Source organism: Amphibalanus amphitrite, unplaced genomic scaffold (genome assembly GCF_019059575.1).
Source record: "Amphibalanus amphitrite isolate SeventyFive unplaced genomic scaffold, NRLGWU_Aamphi_draft 001707F_arrow, whole genome shotgun sequence".
In the NCBI taxonomy this organism is placed as follows: domain Eukaryota; kingdom Metazoa; phylum Arthropoda; class Thecostraca; order Balanomorpha; family Balanidae; genus Amphibalanus; species Amphibalanus amphitrite.
Genome location: NW_024883200.1, coordinates 56,792 through 77,762, shown reverse-complemented (window position 1 = coordinate 77,762; position 20,971 = coordinate 56,792). Strand labels below are relative to the sequence as shown.

At 54.9% G+C, this 20,971-nt stretch overlaps 1 protein-coding gene across 1 annotated transcript; it reads left to right on the top strand.

Moving 5' to 3' along the window:
- Nucleotides 1-578: 578 nt before the first annotated feature.
- LOC122374767 (E3 ubiquitin-protein ligase TRIM9-like) lies at nt 579-20,855 on the top strand. Its single transcript, XM_043353737.1, has 9 exons — nt 579-1,474; nt 8,314-8,409; nt 8,737-8,970; nt 11,745-11,913; nt 13,324-13,463; nt 15,980-16,118; nt 17,398-17,622; nt 18,139-18,311; nt 19,100-20,855. The coding sequence occupies exons 1-9, from the start codon at nt 833-835 to the stop codon at nt 19,235-19,237; spliced, it is 1,956 nt and encodes a 651-aa protein (XP_043209672.1). The 5' UTR covers nt 579-832; the 3' UTR covers nt 19,238-20,855.
- Nucleotides 20,856-20,971: the final 116 nt, after the last annotated feature.

Here is a 20,971-nt window from a genome sequence, read left to right as displayed (position 1 = left end):
TGTTTTGTTGGTACTGTTCCTCCATGATTAATGGTAGGTCATATCAAATTTGTGTGCACGATTGCTTGTAAATGGGAGAGCTCCACTTCCTGATGTTACTTGCGCTTGTGCCTGACTTTCCCTGCTTGTTACCTTTGATTACACGTCCAATATTTATTCCAATCTTCTGCCCAGGCGTTCTCGGTTTTGAACTGCTTGCCCCCACCGCTTTTGTTTGCTGATTCGGTGGGGTTACTGCACACAACCTGATCGCACACATTCAAAATTTGTACTGAATCCAATTGGCTTCTACGGTTCATATTCGCGATAGCTACGATTCATATTCGCGATAGAAACTAGAGGGCTACCTATCATGTTTTGGTGTGTTATTTGAAATCTGGCTTATAATCTTGATATGTCCGATCTCTCCTCGCTCGTCATCTAATCCTGAAGTGACTGTTATCCTTTTCGTTTCAGCATTCCTCCTTTCCTGATCAGCGCCAGCACCAGTCGCCTGCCGTGGCTTCAAACACAAGTTCCTATCCTCGCCGACAGGTGGCTCTGGCGGCGCCGGCGGCTCGCCTCAGGTATGTGCCCGCGGGCGGGTGGCGGCGGCCGGTGCGGCGCGGCGCGGGCCGCGCGCTCCCCGCCAGTTGTGACGCGGGGGACGGGGGAGAGCCGGCGCGGTGCACGTGATCTGGGATCGGGACTCCCGACGGTGGGAAAAGGGCGTGTGAGAGGAGCCACGTGATATCGGCCACGCGTGGAGATCAGCCGAGACTGGTGCATGGCCGTGACTGATCCCTCATGAGCGGAGGAGGGCGCCGCGGGGAGGCCACCTCTTGCGGACGATATGGAGCCGGAGCTGCAGTGTCCGGTGTGTCTGCGGCAGCTGGTGCGGCCCGTGCTGCTGGCCTGCTCGCACCCCGTGTGTCTGGGCTGCGCGCGCTCCCTGGCGCGGCCCTCGGACGATGAGCTGGACAAGGAGTCGGTGTACAGCGAGGCGGACAGCGGCGTGGTGTGCGGCAGCCGCGGCAGCAGCGCCGGCGGCCCGGAGCCCGGCTGGGTGAGCTGTGTCACCTGCGGCCGGCCCTCTCCGCTGGACGCGCTCCGGCCGTGCCTCCTGCTGGAGCGCCTGCTGCCGCTGTTCGGCCGCGCCTCGGCGCCCGTCAGCTGCCAGCTGTGCGAGGGCGAGCCGCGGCCGGCGGCCGTGCTCTGCCAGCAGTGCCGCGTCCACTACTGCTCCGAGTGTCAGCGCCGGTGTCACCCGCGCCGCGGGCCGCTGGCCGAGCACAGCCTGCTGCCGGCGCCGGCGCCCGGGCCGCCGCCGCCGCCGCCGGCCGCCGACCCGCTGCGCTGCTGGCGACACCCCGCCGCCGAGTACGAGCTCTTCTGCGCCGCCTGCGACGAGCTGGCCTGCGCCGAGTGCCGGGCTGACGGCGGGCACAAGGGCCACGAGCTGCACCCGCTGGCAGACGCCGTCAAAGCTCAGAAGGTCGGTCCAGGCGCCTTCACCCTCCGCCGCGGTCCCCAGCCCCGCCCCATGGCGTCCCTCCCCACCGGGACGGGTTTACGACCCTGCCCCACTCACTCCACCCAACCTACCCCTTGTCCCGCCCCGTTGTTCTACCACCATTCTCCCCCCCCCCCCCCCCACAGGCCCCTGTAGATCTGCCCTGTCCCAAAATAACAAACGACATCCTTCTCTGGAGAGGCGTGTCCCATCTGATCCTGCCCGGGTCCGGCCCGACCATTGTAATGGCTGTTCCCTGGAGATAATCCCGTCCCCTGTGCTGCCCAGGACCATAGGCGCATTAGGTAAACTGCTTTATTTTCGGGACCCTGCTCAGAGCACCCAATTGTGAACACAATGACCGTCCCTTCTGAACTGATGGCCGTCCGTCGCTGTGGTATTTCGCGCATCTGGCGCCTTTGGCACGCCGGTTCCTCTCTTCCCGAGTTCCCAAAGCCATCGGTCCACTCCTCAACGTATACGCTAGCACTAGCAGTGTCGCATGTTTTCGTGCTTTCACGTCCGCTCCTGTCATTTCACGCGCTGCGTTCATTACGAAGTCCGAATTGATGTGAAACTAAACGAGCTGTTTGAATGTTTTTACGTCGCACACTGTGTGAATGTTCTCACTGACCAGCTCCAACACACGGTGCCTTACCGATTATGGCAGCTGGTAATGTAAATGAGTGCGCCGGCCGTAACTCAGGCGCCGGGTTTCGCTGCTCGCCATTACCGGCCCATTCCGCGCACTGATTTTCCCGAGCCGCCGCTGTGCCGGAAGCAAGTTCGCAGCGGGGCTCTCGTGTGGTTTTTCGCCGTATCTTCGCCCCTGCGCCAGCCGGGCGCCGGCTTTGGTTACACACCACACAGTCTCGTAAGCCGGTGTGGGCCGGCCCAGAGCGCGCACCTGTCATGAGGCTCACGATACGGTGGGAGGTGTCACGCCTTACAGTCGGCGACCGCGCTGTGCGGGAAATTTCCGATATCTGAGCCGCGCCGGGCCTCCATTGGTGACATGGCGCCAAGTGCTGTCGGATAGGTGCTCCGAATTGTCGTGTTACAACCGGGCTGAATAGTGGATAAGGTGTGTACTTCCTATTGTGTGAGCCATTTTGTTGATGGTCCTTTTTCTGATGTAGTTCCGTTACTGTTTTGACCTTCAAAGGACGTAAGAATGGTCATTGAGAAGAAAAATGTTCCGTTAAGTGTTGATATAATGGCTGGTTTACGTAAATCAATATCTGTTTCGAGGTTTCCTTGAGATGTCTTGCGTGGCTTTTTCCGTCATCGGATTGGTTTATCTTCGGTAATCCAGCCACCCATCCATTGTTTTCCGGTGTAACGTCATCGTCTTGAGTGTCCGGGCGTTAGAACAAAGACCCCACCTGCAAACCTTCTGCACGATCTGGTGCGGATTATTCGCTGGGCTACCGTTTGATTATCCGCCCGATGACATGAACAAATATGCTCTGTAAGTGCAGGTGGGCCTGTATGTATTGCCACACGAAGATCCGGTATGTTTTCCTTCTGACACTGTTGGATAATTATCAGCGAGGAAACAGTATCGGTTGAAGGGCCGCTGATTATACGGGGCAAAGTCTCGCCGGAAGAAGGTCGTCTTACGCCATTGTTACACTGGCAATGGTATGGAAATTTCAGTGCTAAATCTGGTGTTGCCTGTAAATGGTGTCGTATCATTATCTGATTGAGAGAGGAAGATGTTGGTCGGATCAAGTGCTCTATCATTAGCTCGCCATCCGGACCCAATTGGAATAACAATCGGATATGTTTCCTCATGCGTTGGCGACTGGTCCTTCCATCGCAGCCTGTTTCCAGAAGACATCGCCTCGTTACAGATTTCTCTCGCCCATGTCACGTCCAGTTTAGCACAAACCCCTGGGTGTGAGGCGGAGCCGCCGACCACTTGTGGTCGGTGGCGGGTCGGCCACCGGGCGGTCGACGGCCGCGGGTCGGGTGCCGACCGCAGCCGCCCCCGCTCACACACCGCCAACCGCAGACCTCGACTCCCGCTCGCGGAGTGGGAGGCCGGTCTCACACGGCAGGGCCGTATATCCGGCTCCGTGGAATAGGAACGGCCGGTGGGGGGTTGGCCATGGTGGCAGCGCCGGCTTCGATAGGTGCTAGGTGCATGGGTGGTTCTGGTTGGATGTGCAGGAAGCTTGGTGGGAGCCGGTAGGCACTTGATGCTTGGTTGATGGATTGGATAAGGTTTATGTGCGGTAGTTTTGGTTATCATCGATCGTGTTCACTTTTTGGAAGTCATAAACCAACTTTTGGATCCAAGTTGATCGTAAATCATTGTCCGTTTTTGTCGGCTAGGACAAAGCTTCAGATTGGCCTGCAGTGCGGCGTGCTTGCACACGGATTTTCTGAGCGAATGGGCGTCAGAATGAAAAGGCACGGCAAGTAACAACAAACAATGGAATAGCTACTGCGTAAAACGTCCATTCGATGGGTGAAAGTGAACAAATGGCATGTGAACATGGGAGCGGCGAACTTTTAGCGATGAAACTACAATCGCATCGGGAAGTTGATGTCCTGATGCATAAGTGCGGAACATGCCAATTTAAAATACCGCAAATCCTATAGCTCGGACCAGGCTTTGTATGGGCTGTATGAATGCACAGTAGTTCAAATGGACGGTACCCAAATGATATGCACGTTGCACATCGCATGCTGTGCAGGTTTTGTGGCACTCCCTTCAGCGTCCCAATGAAATTCTGTCTCCCCGAGCTCCGACTGAATATAAGCTGTTTGTTGGTTATAGCGAATGCAGCCGATGCCCGGTGACGACACTGAGCCTCGGCGGCTGTTGGTGTCACAGGGCGGAGTGCGCCAGAGCCGCTCCTGTCGTACACCTGCCGTGCATTATAACACGCCAGGTCCTCCCTCTCCACCGCTCCCAGCGCTGACCTCAGTGACACGGCGACGGGTCTCGGCCGTGTGGAGCACCCGATATCCGTGAGGGCGTCTCCCGGTCTCTGAGAGCCCGCCCCGCCGCCTCCTGGGAGCCTCCTACTCCGGCGCCGTGCACCATGCTCTGCATGGCAATGTGACCTCCCGGCACCGGGACTAAATCAAATAGGGTGGAGCGCCGCCCTGCAGCTCTGAAACGACGCTGCTCACACTGGCGGGCAGATTTGTGGTCTGTGCAGTGGCAGTGTGCACGGTGCATACATGCATCCTGTTTGTTTGTCACGTAGGCATGTGTCCTCGTTTCAAGGGACAAAGATGTCCATTACCCCGGCTGGCCTGAATAGGCAACTACTATCTTCTCCACTCTCCATCCCACAACAACAGAGACCGAGTCGATTTCCGCGGCGCCGGCCGCTGTCCCGCTGCGGCCGTCTGTCTCGGCTCCTGTCCCCGATAGCTGCTGCTCATGGGAAAACAGTCGCGGCAGCGCCGGCCGTGTGTGCCACATACATAATGCGTGTGGACCGTGCGGTATCAGATGACGCGCCGGGGGCCGGCGTCAGGCGGGCGGGCGCCGCCGGAGCGCTGTATCTCCCGGCGGCGGCCCGCGGCGTCCCACCGCAGCTGGCCCGGGCTGATGGCCGATTACGGGAGGCGGTAGACCGTGGTGTCCGCGCCGGCCGCTCCGGCGGTGCCCGCGGCTGTGTCCCGCGGCGCGGCGCCCCCAGCGGAGCCCCCAGCGGAGCCCCCGCCGTCCAGGTGTGCCGCGCGGCCGGCCGGTGTGAGCCGTGCACCGCGATCCGACTGGCCACCGGCCGGCCTTCAGTGGAGACGCTCCGCGGCGCACCTGCTGAGAGCGAGCCGCGCGGCTACAGACGACCCCCGCTGACGGGACGGGAGGGAGGGAGGGAGGGAGGGAGGGAGAGAGAGAGAGAGAGAGAGAGAGAGAGAGAGAGAGAGAGAGAGAGAGAGAGAGAGAGAGAGAGAGAGAGGGGGGGGAGGCGCCGTCTCATGTCCGTAGAAGGGATGAAGAAGGTGTGTTCGTCATCTCACCACCACTCCATCCTGTGTTCTATGCCGGGGAGAAGGGTGGAGCAAGCATAATGCAACCAGTTGGGACCGGGCAGTTGCCGTACCGACCGGCTCCCGCCTACACGGACCACCCCATCTTTATGTCGTGATATCCACAGTCACTGCCGAGTGCCGAGTACAGCTCGTCTCCGTCTCCCATCCCGTCAGCCGTATCCGTATGCCGTACCGTCACCCGCCAACCGATCACCCGTATCGTCATATAACCCCAGCCGTATATACCTGCACATCGCCGAGTTCGTTCGGGATCCACCTGTTGGTGCGGAGACCACTTCTGATCAGGTGGTGGATAGCGTGGCTACCTGCTCAGCTGTCTGTCTGTCGTCGGGCGGATGTTCCTATCACAGCCGCCAGCTGCGAGCCGCGGTCAGTCGTGCCACTCCCCGGCGTCGTTTGGAGCTCAATGGACCTCGTGTACGCCGCCTGTTTTATCCTCTGGGTGACTGGGATGGTGTCGTAAAATCGGCCCGCCGTGAGGGAGCGCAGCTGCTCCGCCGAACTGTCAGACGTGGTTAGCAGCTAATGTGAAATACGCTCATAGATGTGGGTGCTGCTAGTAGGAGGGAGGTTTTTATTGGAGGACGCGCTGTTACTTTTAGTTTCTTTGTGGTGGCACCGTCTTCTTCTCTCCTTGTCCATCTAGGAGTGGTGATACATAATATTACGCCTTTCTTATGTTGCCATTGAATAATTGTTAACAGCATAGTTTAGTGAGCATTCCTCGTCCACCCTGTATTGTTTACAGCCTCAGATGTTCGACTGAATGGCTGTCACATTTTTTCCTGCAATGTGAAATCGATTTCACAATCGATGATATACTCGTATTCCTTGTTTGGCACAAACTGCTGTGCATATATCAACCTGTCATGTGGCTTGCGTCATAAAAAACAGTAAGCGATTTCACTGAACCCCCGACAAATCTCCCCGATCTAAAGACGCCGTATAGTGCTTCGATGAGTAGCCTTCTCCACTAATCGGTTTTTCTATCGCAGCCACCTGCATGTGACACCCATTCAGCTCGGTCGCTCGCATGCGATTCTCACTCGGCGGTGCTTGTAAAATGATATCAGCCGGCCGTACATGGCCCGATTTCCCGTGTTTTGTGTATCGATGAGGTCGCCACGCAGCTGAGAAGCTTCGCGGATGGTGTCATCACTGCCATGTTCTGTTCAGTGAGGCGTGACGCCGGCCGTAATTCATAGAGCGACTTTCCGTGTACTGAGGCCGGGGTGGGGAGTGATTGCCTCTCAGAGCACCTGACGATCGGGCGTCGGTCGGCGGGGGCTGTGGTGTGTCAGCCAGGGTGTCGGTGACACGGTGTTAGTGTCATGGACAGGATGTCAGTGTCATGAAGTCGATGAGACCCATCTCAGTACTCCGGTGATACTATGTTGTGGGTTATCTGCTGCGATTGAAATCCCAGGCGGCACGTGTCTGATTGGATTTCGTCTGGGCTCAACTCGGGCCCCAGTGAAATCTAACGCGGCACCGATGTAGACGCCGCCGCATTCTGAACGACTCATGTCCAATGTAATTGTACGAAACATGCCCAATCAGCACGGTTCTGGTAACTCCTGTGTTTGATCTGCTTAGCGCTGGCCGCACCTCTGCAAAGAGGCACGCCCGTTTGAGCGGCTGGGCCGGCCGTGCCCGTTCAGAGCCTGTTCAAAGCTCGTTCATGGTCGTGACAGGCCCGGCGGTGACATGCTCGTTCGTTGCCTGGTGCGGCGTGTCCCTGGACGGAACACCTGGGTACACGGCGCCGGCCGGCCCGCCAGCCTTCCAGGAACCCTGTCGGTTCACAAGGCCTCGGCTTATCCCGGCCGGTCCGGCCCGGTCCGCTCGTCCCCGGGCGAACAAAAACAAGGGCCGGCCGGCCGCGCGGCGCGGGCCGCCCCTCTGCGCTGAATGCCCTCCTCTCTCCCCGTTCCGGCCACATAGCTGGGCCGCGCTCCCCTTCCCTCCCTCCCTCTCCCTCCCTCTGTCGGCGGGGTGCCGCAGGGGTCCACGCGTTCCCCCTCCCTCCTCCCGGCGCCGGGCGGCTTGTTTCCCACCATCGGGGCACCCAGCGCGGCGCCCGGCGCCCCGACAATTACAACTAATTACAGCTCGGCTGGCTAATTCTGAGCGGTGTTGGCGTGAATCTAATTTGAACAGACGCCGTGTTTGTGGCGGGATCGCGCAGCATACGGCGCTGTGGAGCGCTGCAGCGACCGACGCCGGCCCGCCGGGCTATCGTGCCGCTGATCGTCTAACCAGCCCGACCGCGGAGAATGAATGTTCACGATGGAATGTCGCCGCGCCGCTGCAGCCCCTCCGACGCATAAATACATGCATACATGACATGGCCGTGCTGTATTTAATAGGATTGTGTCCGGGAGTGCATACCTGATGTCGCTGCGAGTTTATTGCGCCAAAATGCATGCGCGCTGTTCAGAGAAGGCTATCTCTGTGGATGTCTGACCATGAGAGAGTGAGATGATTTTCTAGTACCAGCGCTGAACCAGCATCCATGTACCGCCGCGATAGGTGTTCCTGTGCTGTAGCGGCGCCAGGCTTCTGTTGTGTCTGTCATATGAGGAGCAGCCCTCCCCTCTGGGTTCCACCCGCGCCGGATACCGCGAGGGCGGGCGCCTCTCCCCAGCACCCTGTGCCCCGCTCAGCGCCGCCGCTGGTATGTCTGTCATCCCATAAAGGCAGCGTGAAGGACAACACGGCTCCGTGGAATGCCCCACCGTCCCTGGTTGTCTAACCCGTTGACTCTGCCGCTGACGCCCTGTTCTGGCCTCTTACAGACGGCGCTCTCGCGAACACTTCAGTCTCTCTCGGAGCGGGCCAAATCTGCGACAGAGGTCATCCACCGGCTGAGGAAGGCGCCAGAGACAGTCGGCGTGAGTAGGGAGGGGTCAAATGGGTCACTGGAAGGGAGGGGACGCCGCCCGGGTCACAAGCTTGACGCTAGTAGAGCTATCGGCCGGGACACAGGTCACGTCGTTGGGAAATGGATAGTTGGTGAATTACTGTCGTCAACCCTTCTGAACATGACTAACGTATTATAAACGTGAAAGTTGAAGTAGCCCGTTGGTTAAAACTTCCATTCTATTCATAAGTCCAGATGGCCGAGATAGATCATTCATAGCTATGTGCATGAGTTGTTTGCTGGAACCTGCACATTCTTCCATTTACGTGTGACCGACCGAACCGTCTATTCTCCACAGGAGTCATGCGCCGCTCTGGAGCAGGCCATTAGTGACCAGTGCGACGCGCTGGTGGCCGCAGTGATGGCCCGAAAACAGCGACTGCTGGCGCACGTCCGGCAGGAGAGCCAGCGCAAAACGGCTGCGGCCAGGGAACAGGTCACCTCGTGGACCGGGCAGATCCAGCGCACCACAGGAATACTGCGCTTCTGCATCGAGACGCTCAAAGAGCCCAACAGCGTGGCCTTTCTGCAGGTGGGTGCAGCGCTGGGGACACACAGAGGACACAGATGGAGAGATAATGATGTGGTTTCCGTGGTCTGAAGCTCGGATGATGTGGTTTGGGAGTTGGTTGCGCGGAACGGAGAATCTCTTAGCTTTATGTCGTGTGGTGGGAAGGAGGATTATGATGGCTCAGATAAGAGGGTTTACCGGGAAGTTGAGGAGACCGCGCCAGATGTGCATTGCGTCATGCTGAGTATTTTCTTTGTTGCTTGCGTTTTTCTTGGAGGATTGAGATGATAACATTTTTGATGGGTAATATTAGCGAGATTCTGGCGAAATAACGCACCGATGCTTCGCTAGACTTCGTGTTGCTAGGTGTAAGGTCAGCTGACTGATATAACCAAGCATCATTGCTATCACTGGTTATCTCTATGGCTTCTGTTTCCCTTCCCATCTATTCATCTCCTCGGTCCACTCTCCACATTGTCTCCCAGCAGCTCTGCCCAGCCCGTTCGTTACCCGTCCCGCAATATCCGGCCGGGCCCGACCTCCGGCCCGCTCCGGTCACCGTCCATTGAGTTACCGCCCCGATCGGGGGCTCCAGCCGACCCAGTATATCCGGTGCTATGAACCGGGTCCCGCCGGGGTGTCATAGACGGCAGTCCATCGTCTGATAGTGCCCGGCGGACCGCCGCCCGGCCCTGGATGACCGGGGCTCGGGGGTCATAGATACGACCGGGACGGTTATTGACTCCGCAGAGTGGGGTCATAATGTTCCAGTTTTAATTGTGTTGAGTCTGATGATAGCATGGAACTTGGTTTTGATGTCTGTGATTTCGATGATTTCGAGGAACCTCGTAATTGTCAGTTGAAAGGTCACAACACTTAAAATTAGGGTAGGGGAGCATTTTGATTTGGATATGCTGAGTGTAGTTCCATACTTCGATATCTGTGTCAACATTTAGGATCGTTTTAGCTCCCCACGCTATCAGTTTGTCTCGACTCCAGTCGGCGTCCTCACCGCTCGTCCTTTCATTTTATTACTCTTATTCTGGTTCTAAATCGTAGCCATTACCAGTCTCTTGATTCTGCCTCTCGTCTCGACTGCCTATTTTAGCTCCGCCACTGCCCACCAACCCTCCCCGTCATCCTCTGGCCGTTTACTCCCCGTCACCACTGGCCTGGCGGCGCCGCTGCGGACGGTCACGCCGCTGTTGGCCGTGTCGTCCCTGATCAGCTCCCCAGTCACGACGCTCCGGCGGCGGCCGGACCGGACCGGACCGACCTGTTCCGTCCACCAGACGCCATGACTGGACGCCCGGCGCTGACCCGAGGCCGGGGATGGGAGCGGACGGATATCAGATCCCAGCCCCGGGCAGCGCGGCGTGGAAACCAACCTGTGGATGTCATCGATCCACCGCTACCGGGCTGCCGTGGAAATCAGTGGAATGACTGGGCGCTCAGCGCGGCGCGCAGATTGGAATTGACTGCAGTGACATGAACGTCCCGGTTTGGCGATATGGGGCCGCCGCCCGGGGACATGGTATCGACGCGGGGTTACGAGATGAGGCCCGCTGAGAGCCGCATGGAAATCGCCCGCCCGCGCCGCTGTTTGCGCCTGGAAACTGCATGGAAATCGCTGATACGGCATGGAAATCGGCGTGCAGGCATCAGTGGAACGAGCTGGGCGTCATAGGAATGACCCAGAATGTCATCGCACGCGTGGCGTTAGTCAGTATGATAGTCAATGCATGTGAGCACGCACGCGTTTATAGGATCTCAGTCTATTATAAAGCAGCCCTCAGCTCAGCTGCCTGAACGTGACAGAAAGCCCGTGGGTAGGGATATAGTGGTAAGGAGGCCTGAAATTGACGAAGCTCATCGCGTTGCCCTGGCAATCCGTGCACGGTTCCAGGCAAGGCCGTATATAGGGTTCCACGAATAGCTGGAGCTTCGCCTGCGAGGGAAGCCGACTGGATGCAAATTGAGCCGACCTGGGAGCAGATTAAAGCTTGAAGTGGGCTTTGCCTAGCAGAAGCCGGTAATTGTGTCACAGAAATGCAGGGCTTGCCTTGGATACAGCTGCCAGATTTATGGAAAAGCTAGCGAAGCAGGTTTGATCACTGCTGTAACTTCGAGCATGCTGTGCTTATCGCTTATTTTAACGTCTCATGTCTGAACTATTTGCTTACAGCGCTTTTTTTGAAGTTATTCATCGACAACATTCTCGGTCTCTGACCACCCGATGATAATGTGCGCACCGCCGCCCCGGCGAAATAACTCCGCCTCTGAACTCTGTGTATACCCATTTTGTTCGCTCGCAAAAGTCAATCTCCTCGAGCAACTTGGCTGGTGGTAATCGCAAACTTTGGCAGCGAATTCAATTGAGTCTGGCCTGCAATTGGCGGCGTCTGGAAATACAGCGGTGTTTTCTAGACTGCGGCCCGGCTCATCCGGGATTGACTGCGGCAGTGCTCACCGTTCTGACCGCACCTGTGCACTGTATACAGGCTACTGTAGGGCAGCTGTCCTGAGTGAGGCAGACGCTTTCGGTTTGTTTACACCGTGTGCTAAGCCATGTGTGTCGCTGTTACCTGTTCTTTTTTTTACTTTTTTGACAGGGCTAGTGCTAATGGTGGCACTGTTACAGACGTTCGTTTTTTGGGTATCGATCGTAGAAGTTTGTTATGCCCATCCCCATTTCCTTGACGTTACCTGTTTCCCCTTTATCAAATCGCTGTAGTTTTGACACTGCCTCCGCCGCTATTTTCTCTATAATGTTGACCATCTCCCCCTCCCCCCAGATGGGCGGCAAGCTGCAGTCTCGCGCCGACTCTGTGCTCCTCAGCATTGATGAGGAGCTGAAGGCGCTCACTCAGTCTCAGTCTCAGTCGCAGTCCCAGGTGGAGCTCACGCTGGACACGACCTCTGTCGAGCACGCCATCAAACACATGTCCTTCATGCAGATGAAACGTGAGTAACCCTGGCTGAGGGGGTCGGGAGATAATGTGATGATTTGTGCTAAGTTTATGTGATGAGCAGAAATGTTACAAATATGAGACACAATCGGCAATGGCATGCATTATATAATGCACATGAATGAGGCTTACATATGTTAGTGGTTATTTTCATGAAGCGTATAATTCGCTATGTGCTTGTTTGTGTGCTGTTTTTGTGAATGGTTGAAATGGCACGCCTTCATGGTTGGAAAGCTGTGACTATCTATAGTAAAACCGGATGTTCGTACCCTGCACTTATGCACGTTGAACGGGTTTCCCGACATTAAGTACCGAATATGTCAGACGCCCCACTGTTTTTTTTTTTTACACATAAACCGTTCCATTTTATGCGCCGGGACGAAAAATCACGTCGGACAAACGGGCGCAGTTTCGGATGTGTATCAGTTAGACCTAAATCACCGCTGACTTCGTGCCTGGCTGGACAGTTTCATGATTCGCACTGATTACGCGGTGTGTCCGTCCAGCTCCGCCGCCCGCACGTCATGCCCGCCATCGTGCCTTCCTGCACGGGGGTCATTGTTACCGTGCACGTGAACGCTTTTTTCGTCTGTCGAGTCCAGGTGCCAATGTGCAGTTGCTCATGAACTTGCATGACAAGTGGTTAAAATGCAGCACCATGCCGTGTTGTTTCGTTTATCACGTGTGGCGGTGCTGCCTTTACACCGTCACGAGCTTTACATACATGATTTTGTCTGTCTATTGTGGTTGCATGCACGTGCCAATTTGAACTTTTCTGCTGCCTCGCTGACTGTATAAATCATCAGTTACTAACAGGACATGCAAAAACGGTAGCTTTCTAAGCGGCATATCAATGTGGCCGACGGAGCCGGGATTCCGGGCCAAGGCGAGCACGTAATGGCAGTCGCGCCGCCGCCGACCTCGCCGTGCTGTGTGCGCTGCGGTTTTCCGTGGCTACTGTCACCGTCCAAATATCCCCGACCCGTGTGTGCTGGTAATGGTATTCCTGTGTCGTGTTTTGCGAGGTGTCGTAATGTATATCAAGTGTGTTGTTTGTTTCGTGCGATGTAAGGTGTTGTAGAGCGGGAAATCCTGTAAGCGTACCGTGTCATAAGTGTTTCGGGTGATGTAGGCACGCGTAATATATACCGGTGTATTTAAGTTTTATACGTTTGTTTTTGCTTTTTCTCACATAACCTATCCGAACCAGGACGGTGTCTCAATCCACCCGTCCACAGGAGAAGGAAGAAGAAGTGACATATCCCTCATGATGTTTGTTAAATGCGTATGACGCCACCATCTGTCGGCAGCTGCTCCCGGCCCCTCATTGATGCATGAGCCGTGTATGACCCCACTTCTCCCTCCATCCATGGGTTACTGTGCTTAACCACCCCTCCCTCGACAGCGCCCGGCCCGCCGGTGATCGTCCACGAGGAGTGCTGCTCCGAGAACAACAGCGTGGTCCTGTCGTGGCGAGCCGACGCCGCCAGTTTTGTGGAGGGTCACGTCCTGGAGCTAGATGACGGCGGCGGCGGACCCTTCACGGTGAGACCCGTCACGGTGTGGCGTTACGCGTCACGGCGCGTGACGCGCCGGCGAGCAGCATAACAGACGCTGGGTAACATAACAGACGCTATTGAATAGGATAGTAGGTATGCATGGACTGTTGTTGGATACAGTAGCGATGACTGGGGTTTATTTGGGCTCATGTACTTTCTCTGTGTGTTTTTCCGCAGTATTTGGTTGTGAGTAGGATTTATTGTACAGCTCGCGATAGCCTTCATGATCCGAAGGTATTGTAGCAGGCAGGCTAATTCTCTCAGAGCCGGATTATTTTCCGAGGGCTATGATGGCGTACCCATGCAATGCATTGTTCCAGGCTTTGTTGTATGATTCGGCCCTCGAAGTTTTCTTTCAGCAACTATCGGTACTGGGTGATAAGGTTTAGTGTGCGTCAAGAGCTGCGATATTTTCCTTGATCGGAAAGACACCACACCACTGCACGTGCAGGTCTGAATGTTTGAAATGCTTCTGTAGGCCGATTTTGTCGGATATTGTGTTGCTGAGTTGTCCTTCACGGAAAACAATAACCTCGTTTCCCCATCGGGAAACTAGATATCGCTTAGACAACTATGGGAATGTGATAACCAAAGTGAACATTTGTCAATGTTGACGTCCTTCAAGAGCAAACTTTTCAAACCATTTGCAAAAATGCAATGTATTGAATCATGACGGACGAACCATCTATCTACGTGCATTATACGAATGATTCAGCGTAGGTATTGGAGTTATTTGCATCTTGCAAAAACTTGGAACAGCATTCCAACAAATCTCGTGTTCGTTCACAACTGATAAGTCCGGTTTAGTCAGCCTGGTGCGTTTGCCAACCGCGGAGGCGTTGGTATCATTTACCTGTCTGCGTGTTTCGCCGCCTAGGCCAAAAACCGTCCACCTGATGCCTGAAAACAGCAGGTGTTGTGCGTGGTTGCCAGGCCGACGCCGTGCAATTGCCAGGCTATTAGCCCAGGACTGTCAGCTCAGCCCACCGGTCCGAGGCCTGCTGTCGCCGAGCTGCCTAGCTGCCCGCACACTGCCCAGATCTGGGATCGATTTCTAACTGACCCAGCCGGCCGCTCCCGGGCGAGTACCCTATGACGTCACTGGGAATACGAGACGGCCGGTAATGATCGGTGACGTCACCGGTGACCGCCCGAGGCGGTGCCGCGGGTCGAGCTGAGTTCCCTCCGTCTCAGGGGGACTCCGGTGTTTGTTCACCGTTCAATAGACCGGGGATGGGCTGCTAAGGGCTGACGAGGGTTAGTTCTCTGGGGACCGAGCTGTTTCGGTTCGAGGGGAGGCTGCCTGATGAGTAGGTATGGTTGGGAGGGAAAGTAAAGGAACGGTGAGTCAGAATAACGAGACCGGGATATAAAACAGCGAGACTGAGGGCTGTTTGTTGTTCCAGTCAATCGCGCTGTTTATCTGAGTAGTAAATGCGATGGCTGTGAAATAAAACGGCTGGTATCTGTCCCGGCAACCAACATGTTGGTAAGAGGAGCTTTTATTAGAATCCGTTATAAGAATCCCAGCATGACAGCGAGAAAACTGCTGTTGCAATTTGTATCCCCTTTCTAGAGCCGCACATGAGAAACGGCTGAAACCTTATTTGACCTTGTAAGTACCTACCAAAAAAGTAAATACTTACTATAATATGGGTCACTACCTGACTACTTCACCAAGTAATCTACCACAAACATCTTCGGCTCGGTGTTTTTGTCGCCGACTTATATCCCCACGCGTCATTGAATACCACTCTGCCATCTGAAGAGCTCCTCTTTGCAGAAGGTAATGGGCAAACTAATCCCGGCGTGCTTCGGAAGCTGTTTTTCAGCCGCTGTTTTGTCGCAGGTAGCCCAGATATTCTGCACTGGAGTCCTTTGTTTCGTCCTCTCGCTGCAACACGAGCCTGCGTTTCGCGGCGGTGGGAGTGCGGGCGCGTGCTGTTTAGTGGCCGCCGTCCAAGGTGTCGACGGGAATAGCGCGGGTCTCAGGGTCCGCGGTGAGCTGCCAACTACGCAGCGACTGCCCGGGAGCCAATGGGACGGCTGTGTGTGGTCGGACGGAGTTTTGGGCAATGTTGGGCCATGAATGGCGCTGCGTTGCTGTAGTTGTGTATGCTTCGAGTTGAATGCATTGGATTGGGTTATGAACGCTCAGGTGTGTTTTGGTAGAATCGTATGCTCATGCGTGATCGGTTACATGACCCTTTGAGTGAGTGACGGATGGCAGCTCATGATCGAACTCTGACCTTCGTGTGAACTCCCACCGTATGGCATCCCATCCCGGTTTGGCTCTCAGTGACTTGCAGTCCGTGTTGGCCTATTCTTGATTGTTCTCTGAAGCTGACCTCTGACACCTAACCTCGTCTGCTACCAGAGCTACCCCATGTGCCCATGTCTGACCTCCCTATCTGTGCCTCTCAGGCCAATGACCCGTTTCTGACCTCCCTCTGTGCCTCTCAGGCCTCTGACCGGTGTCTCACCTCCCCGTCTGCCCCACAGGAGGTGTACTGCGGCTCCCAAACGGTCTGCACCATCGACGGGCTGCACTTCAACTCGGTGTACCGGGCGCGGATCCGCTCCTACAACGCCACCGGGCCGGGCCCCTACAGCCAGCCGGTCAGACTGCAGACGGCTGAAGGTGAGAAACGCTTCCCTCTCCTCTTGAAACAACCCAACTGTCTTGACGGTGGCCTCTGCGCTATTCTATTCCAGACACACATATTGACTGATCCTGTCCGGTCATCACACTCTCGTTGTCCAACTGGAGTCTTGAGCTCCATGTGTCTTAGGCTTTATCTTTCGTGTGTTGTGGCTGGGGCTCATGTTCCTCATAAACATCTGGGCTATCTTCTCAATTCCAACCTTGCAATTCCGCTTCATAATTGCTCTTCCAACCATGCCGCGCATTGTTCTCTTGCCATCTCCCCATTCCATCCTCTCTGAAGTCTGGCATTGCCGCTATCTCCGCCCTGCTATCAGCATCGAGCTCCCCATTTTATCTCTCTGCTCCTGGCACCGTCTCAGCCCCCACAGCTGGTCGCCACGCGCCGCTCGCCGCCCCATCTGAGCCCCACCCGGCTGCTCCCACACAGTGGACCTCTGTCCCCGGCTGGGTCCGCCGTCGGCGCCCCGTACCGCGCCGGAAGTGACGGGCATGGACTGTCTGTCGCGCGCACCGGGGCTGGATGGTTACCTGACTGACTTACTTGGGTGCGGAGTGTGGATGTAGGGGGATGCGTGGAAGGGAGATTTGGGGAGGTGGTCGGGAGTTGGGTTGCCCTGCGTGGTGCTGCCATCTATTAGCAGAGTTGTGAACTGTTGTGTGAAGAAAGCTGTAGAAGGTAAGGGACTAGACACTGCATACGCCCTGATTTAGTACTGACTGTTGTGTATTCCGACGTTTACTTTATATATGGTGGGAGGTGTTTTTTATTAGATAGACGGTGCGATATCACTACCTCAACTGACCTCTCTGTCGCCCTCTCCGACAGTGGCGTGGTTCGCGCTGGCTTCTGACTGACCCGTATATCCCCTCTCCTTACAGTGGCGTGGTTCGCGCTGGGTTCTGACTGACCCGTATATCCCCTTTCCTTACAGTGGCGTGGTTCGCGCTGGCTTCTGACTGACCCGTATATCCCCTCTCCTTACAGTGGCGTGGTTCGCGCTGGGTTCTGACTGACCCGTATATCCGCTCTCCTTACAGTGGCGTGGTTCGCGCTGGGTTCTGACTGACCCGTATATCCCCTCTCCTTACAGTGGCGTGGTTCGCGCTGGGTTCTGACTGACCCGTATATCCCCTCTCCTTACAGTGGCGTGGTTCGCGCTGGGTTCTGACTGACCCGTATATCCGCTCTCCTTACAGTGGCGTGGTTCGCGCTGGGTTCTGACTGACCCTGCGCTCTCCCCTCTCCTTACAGTGGCGTGGTTCGCGCTGGACCCGGTCGTCTCCCACCCGCAGCTGCGTTTCTCCGACTCGGACAGCGCCGTCACCTGTGAGAGCTTCGAGCCGTGCGTGGCGCTGGCCACCACCGGCTTCTCCCGCGGCACCCACTACTGGGAGTTCACTCTGGAGAGATACGACGGTAACGCCGACCCGTCGTTCGGCGTGGCGCGGCTCGATGTCACCAAGTCGCAGATGCTCGGTAAGAGGGAATCGCAGTGGAATTAGAATGGGACTCCGTTCTTTGATGAGTTTAATCGTAGTATTTACGATTGCTGATGTATGTCGGTTGTACTTTGTGGTTTTGGGAGCTGCTTACTTTCTTCATTTACTTTTGTTATTCATGTTTATTTTTCGTATTAGTAGCTTATCGTTTGATGACATTTCAGTCTGTAATAAGGCTCAGGTTTCGCCATTCATGCTGATAGTGTATTCGTGCCTCTGTTCTGAAATTGATTAATTACTTGTCGTGAGCTTCCAGCGCGGCTTCTTTTGATCTGACCGTACGAGCTCCAGGTAATCATGAGCGAAGTCGTTCAAATCGGATCATATTTTAATCCGCTCATGTTACATCCGACAAAGGCGAACTAATTAATTGTCAGTCTTTTAGGGTAGCTCAGACATACCAAAAGCCTGACGATCCTCAATTTAAGCACATCACTGAGCCAGTTAGCTCACACAACCCCACCACTAACCTCCGCCCTCGCTGGTCCCACAGGAGCTGACTCTCTGGGCTGGAGTATGTACATTGACGCCCAGCGCTCGTGGTTCATGCACTCGGGCCGGCACGAGGGCCGTGCTGAGGGAGGGGTGCGCACCGGCTCTGTGGTGGGGGTACTGCTGGATCTGGCCACCAAACAACTGAGCTTCTTTGTCGACGGGCGGCCGCAGGTGAGACGGCAGGCGGGGTGGCTTGGAGAGAGAGAGAGGTAGGGGAGGAGAGAGAGGGGTTTGGTGAGGAATGCTGTTCTGAGGAGGGCATGCTGGGTGGTTTGGTTGAGGTAAAGAGGTTTATGTGAGATGTTGGCTGTGTTGGAGGTGGTAGAGATGCAGATATTGCGAGCTGCCTACGCTGTTTTCGACTTCGAGTCATGACACTAACAGTGTGATCGGAATGCATACTGTTTATAAAACCCCAATAAGAAGTGAGTTTGGACAACGGCATGGGCGATATTTTTTTTCATGCACCACTTTTTACCGTGTTAGCCGTAAATCGTCTACAATCTCCTGTTTGAAGTTCGATCTGTGTTTTACCGAATTAATTTTCCCTTTTACTAATTGACTGCAAGCAGCCTACCCTAAATATCTGGAATGACCCGGCCGATCCTGGATGCAGACTTAATGACAGCTTCGGGTGCCTTCTATTGCCATGAGTATTGATGACACTCCCAGCTTCGACGAAATTTCGCCCATTGGCATTTTTGTTGTTATATGTAAGGTGCCCCTTTCTAAAGCGATACAAACCGGTCGATCCATAAACATGATCAGACAACATTTGTTAGGGACAGTCGAACCGTTGAAAGACATGAAATGGGTTATTATTACTGTAACGCCTCGATACACCTCTAACTATCGTATGATTGTCTCATAATGCCCAAATGCGTCATTGTCACGGGTTGAGATTGTCCTCGCACTCCCTGTGCCTCATGACTGACGGACGGCTCTCCTCCCTCCTCCAGGGCGGCGTGGCCTTCACGGAGCTCTCCGGCACGTTCTACCCGGCCGTCAGCATCAACCGCAACTGTCGGGTGCGTCTGCGCACCTCGCTCGAACCGCCCACCAGCGATCTGTCCGGCTCCGACAGTGACGGCAGCTAGGGTAGACAGCGGGAGAGGACAGTTGGCCTGAGGGGCGGGTAGGTCACCCAGCGAGAGACGGCAGGACAGGATGGGACAGCCGGGGACGGCGGGAAGAGCCGACTCAGCGACTGGCGGAGAGACTCGTTCCTGTGGTGTGGAGCTGTGGTCTCATCAGTTCGGTTAGAATGACTGAGAGGTCCCCGAAAGCCCGTGTTTCTCTCAGTGTGTAGAGAGAGTTCGCTGGATAGGGACTACTGGAAGACAGGCTGTTGAAATGTGAGTTTATGTCTGACGCCAGTGAGACACTGTTCGTCCATGAAGAAATCCACGGATGACAATATCGCCGCTCCTGACGAAGTTGGCTGAACTATCGTGGTCTCATCAGAGGCAATCGAGGGCTCAGGTTTCGTCAATGAAACACGCCCTTGTATATTCATCTCAGTTTCTAGAATCACCGATATGTTTGTTACATTGCGAACGAAGCATGTTGATCATTTTGGTCAGACTTGTGCGGACGTGTTGGAAGTTTCATAGTGTATTTTTATTCGTACCATGTCGAGTTTTGCTTTGCTTTGCTTCCAACACCCGCGATCACCTTATGTGCATTATTTGTGCAGCGCTAGTAACTTGAGCTCTCACATCTAGCGTTGTCAATTTTAGAATACGTCCGTGTGTTTACGCTGTTTTTTTATGTAGTTGTTGCTTACTGCGTCATAGTTCATTTGATATTGTTTTGCACCGCTGGCATTTAATGGTCACCGTTCCTTAATCCGTAGAGATCTCGTCTGTGTGTTAAGCTCGCTTCGTTTTTAACCGTCCGATCATCCGCTCAGTTTTCCTTTTATCTTCCACGCGTACTCTGCCGAGTTGCCCGTTTCTCTATGTGCTTGATTTTATTTCCACCTTTGCCTTTCTTAGGTCGGGGTACTTTTCGGTGGGTATTTTGTTTGTCATCATTTGTCATGTGGTACGCTGCAAATGCTCGACCCGATCCCCTCCAGAATGCCTTTAAACGTAACTATAGCAGGTAAAAGACAGCGCCTTATGACATTCATCTAAGCGAGCTAGCACTGCGCGTTGTGGGAGCAGCCGTTGCTCCCTATTACCCTGAGCAGTAGATGCTACACCGAGATGTGATATCAGATCATTTTCCTCTCACAAAACCATTAAATACATCCTTTTCTGCTATATCTTACCAGAGTACAAGCCCAGCCTTTTTATCTGTGTTCTGTGTGTGTGATTGAACTCTGATGTCTGTAATCTTCGTGCTTTGAAGGACCTCATATTGGTCCTGAAACCATTTTGTATCGATGTTGTAACGACACCATACATTTGCCGGGTCAAATGACTATGGTTGTCCCACAGAGTCTCATAGAAGCTCCTTGCTCTGCTTCCTTACATTGCTCAACTGCCTTACAAGTGTTATACTGCCCTGTGTGTGTGTGTGTGGAACGCCCGATACTGCCTTGTGAGGAGTGCAAGCGTTGCCAGCGTTCTGTGTGTCGTACGCGGTGTCTTAGCCGAGAATTCGTTTGAGTGAATGTTGAACGTGATACCTGATGATCCTCGGTATGCTACGCAGTCAGTGAGTGTTCAGTGTGCAGCGAACGTTATCAATATAAAGTGAGAGCATTTATCATCGTTTTCTCGCGCGGCTATCACGTAGCTTTTTGTGGATCAACACCGAAAGTGTCTGGCTTGGCACGTTCCAAGGTCCATTTTTCATCCGCTATCGGAAAGTCTGACCCATAA

What these genes read in the sequence shown, in the direction of transcription:
- LOC122374767 (XM_043353737.1), top strand. Translation starts at nt 833, where the DNA reads ATGGAGCCGGAGCTGCAGTGTCCGGTGTGTCTGCGGCAGCTGGTGCGG. An exon ending in GCGGCGGCGGACCCTTCACG is followed by an intron (nt 13,464 to 15,979) that starts GTGAGACCCGTC and finishes TCTGCCCCACAG; the next exon opens with GAGGTGTACTGCGGCTCCCA. An exon ending in TTGTCGACGGGCGGCCGCAG is followed by an intron (nt 18,312 to 19,099) that starts GTGAGACGGCAG and finishes TCCCTCCTCCAG; the next exon opens with GGCGGCGTGGCCTTCACGGA.